The 3,420-nt window shown below is 39.4% G+C and overlaps 1 protein-coding gene across 1 annotated transcript; it reads right to left on the bottom strand.

Moving 5' to 3' along the window:
* On the bottom strand, positions 1–1,784 carry LOC133741773 (putative glycine-rich cell wall structural protein 1). The gene is made up of 2 exons (XM_062169519.1): positions 1,160–1,784; positions 1–35 (listed from the first exon to the last, which is right to left on the bottom strand). Exons 1-2 carry the CDS (start codon positions 1,665–1,667, stop codon positions 1–3), a joined length of 543 nt encoding a protein of 180 aa, XP_062025503.1. The 5' UTR covers positions 1,668–1,784.
* Between the last annotated feature and the right edge of the window lie 1,636 nt (positions 1,785–3,420).

Here is a 3,420-nt window from a genome sequence, read left to right as displayed (position 1 = left end):
TCAATAAGAGTGAGGGTAGTCCTTCAACCCATTTTCTGCCAATTAAGTTCTCACAACACTCTCAGTATTAGCCAATGGAGAGACAACAAGTTCTTTATTCTTAACAAGTTCTTTATTCTTTATTTGAAAATTATTAACAAGTTGCTCGATAAAATATTTTAATGGAGTTAAAATTATTCCGATAGATTCTTTAAAAACAAAAATTCATGAATCCATCATGGATTACTAGTTTACTACACTTGTATAAGCGTTATGCCGTTATATAACCACAACAAAGCGAAATTTGAGCCCTATTATTGAATTGTTTTGCAGCCTATTTAAATCAAGTTGTAGTTAAGTTTCACAGTTCATTCCAGTATTTAGTCTTACGCTATGAATTAAAAGAAGAGTGGCCCATCAAGAACTATGTGGGTAAAGATTGAGGTTGTCTAAATGAAGCAAATCATCTCAACCCAGATGAGAACCTTAGGCTGCACCTAGTTATGAGTTGGAGTTCTACATTACCTTGGATTTTTTGACCCATTACCAGAAATTTTCTCTTTGTTGGGATTTTGTGTACATGGTTACATCTACATTGCCCAAATTATAAGTCCAAAATGTGTGCAAAATAAACAAGGTACGCAAGAGATACACAATTAAAGCAATTGCGGCTACACAAAGTGGAAAAGAGAATATTACAGCAAGCAACCATGGCATGAGAATATGAATGAGATGGAGCACTCAAACTCAAAGTGATAAGATTTTTATTGATACTTTCTCACATTAGTGTTTGTAAACCACTAATAATTGTCCAATACAATCAAATACATACAGCACACGCTGCTTACTAGAAAAAGGAATTTTGATATATAAAAAATAAATTTTACTTTGTGACGTGATTCATTTACTCAAATGTATAAGATTCAAATGCGTTCAATTTTTTATTTCAACGGTATATGATGAATCCCAAATGAAGTCTTCAATTTATCCATGCAATATGCTTGAACTCAAGGATTAACTTTCCGACCTCCAATTGATTTCGGATGGCCACCACAGCCCCAAGCCCAACAACCTTTACCACCCCCATTTCCTCCTCCCCAACCCCAACCTCCACCTTGACCACCTCCTCCTCCCCCACCACCTCCTCCTCCTCCGCCGCCGCCGCCGCCACCACCTTTACCACCTCCTCCCCCACCACCCCCGCCACCGCTTCCTCCACCACTTCCATGGCCATTGCCATTTCCTCCACCCCCTCCACCACCACCACCACCACCTCCTCCTCCTCCACCTCCACCAGCCCCTGCACCGCCATTTCTTTTACCCTTGCCATTTTCCTTTCCTTTTTTCTTATGGCCTTTACCTTTACTCTTACCTTTTCCACCTCCACTCGCTCCACCACTCCCTCCCCCTGCTCCCTGGCCACTTCCCCCACCTCCACTCGCTCCCCCACCACCTCCTCCACCTCCGCCACCACCACCGCCTCCACTACTTCCACCTCCATTGTAGTTACTCTTGACTAAAGCATGGTCATCAGAGGAAGTCAGATTGTGGACATTATCATTAGCACTAAACCCAGCAATGTCATGCTCATCTTTGAGCCCAGCAACCAATGATGGGCTCAACAGTGCAATGACAACAACCAAAAGCACTCCAAACCCTAGTACTCTGGGCTCATTAACAATCTGCATATTCACTCAGCTCCCTCGATATGTTACCTGAGAGAATGCGAAATCTCAGTCATCCCTAAAACCCTATTTATATTATTCCCATTGTCAGTTTTGTAATCATTCCAGTAGCTACCCTTTGACAGTCTGATCCCCACTGGGACAAACTTCCAATTGCAAACTAGTACCAAACCCTCGATCCAAAAACAGCTCATAATTATTAAGCTTGCAAAAGATAGATCAAGATCTATCTTGATAGATACAGAGAGTCGTACTTACACCAATATAATCGATATGCCTTAGCTTGTGGCACAATTTGTCCCCACTTTGTGTTTTCAAAGGAGCACGCTTTATTCATCTTCTAATGGCTACTACTGCTAGTGCTGAGCTATTCAGCACTACATATTATATGCATGCTGTAATTCTACTATAAACTTAAAACCCTAGTCTACTTACTGTACCTATTCTGTTTGGCATATATGGAGGTCAAGGCTCACCCATTGTATCGATATGAACCTTCTTGAGATAATTAAATTGGTTTAGTTTATTGATCGAGTTTAAGCATAAAGGATTCTCATTTCTCAATTATTCATATCAATCAATGGCATAATGATCTTAACAAGAGGGAAGAAGCCGATCAATAATTAAAGTCAGCCAGTTTATTAGTAATTGTCTTTGCTTTGATCGATCAGCGCTCTCAGTATCTTCGAGCAAACAGATTTCAGCTGTAATGAACAAGAATGTGTGGGTAAATCATAAATGGATGAACATTACTGAAATTGCAAAGTGGGTGGGGCTACAGTTTGTTAGGGTTCACGAATATGGGGGAAAATTTTTGCAAGTGGAGGCCATGTGAAAAAAGCAATGTCGCTATGAATCTCCTAGGTTGGGATTTGTGGGTTTACAATTTTTTTTCTTCTTTTTATCTTCAATATATGTTATTATTATAAAGGTCCCCAGTGCAAACATTAGGTTTATAATGCATGCCATCATTTATACTTCTGATGGAGTCGCCATTTCTTTAAGCTATATGTCTTCATGCCATTCAATACTGGGCCGCCTAATTATGGAGGAATTTTGTATTGCCTAGCTTTAGCTAAGGCTAGCATTCTAGCAGTCCAGTATTCCAGTGCAGCTAGCTAGCAATTGCTAACCCCAAAACGTCAATACAATTCTGACTTGTCAGAGGTCCAGCATTTAATCGAGTTGGGTTAATTAGGTCCAGGCCTAACAGAATAAGATTTTATTTTTCTTTGATTGAAGATTGTTGGATTGTTCTGACTCCTGAACTATTATTGATGAGGTATTTCGGATCAAAAATCTTATGGTGGCATTATACCATGCATTTGAAGCAGTTTCGATTATCAAACTGCTCTATATTCTATGCACCTAATGATCTCCTTAATGTTTGGCTTGGTGGCTCTGTTCAGAGACCTTTTATAGACGTTCAGATTACATGGTTTGAGAACTTGAGACCAACAAGATCGCTTGTACTCTTTTCCATTTCGACAATCACATTCGTTCATTAATACCGTACTAAAACATGTAGGTATCTCTTCTCTGATTTGACTTTGTGAAGAAAGCTAGAAAAATGTCTGGTACTCCAAAAATTGTAACTATACGCGTAGAGATACACGATGTCATACATAATATTGAAACACAATTTAACTTGGGTTAAATTTTAGGCTCACACCCATACCGACAAAGTCTTCATTGCAAAAATGCTCACATTTACTTTACTTCGTTAGCAAAAGTCATGCCTCAATTTTATTGTATG

Source organism: Rosa rugosa, chromosome 1, assembly GCF_958449725.1.
Source record: "Rosa rugosa chromosome 1, drRosRugo1.1, whole genome shotgun sequence".
Lineage (NCBI taxonomy): Eukaryota > Viridiplantae > Streptophyta > Magnoliopsida > Rosales > Rosaceae > Rosa > Rosa rugosa.
The sequence above is the reverse complement of the archived record's forward strand: the minus strand, read 5'-3'. Positions and strand labels throughout refer to the sequence as shown.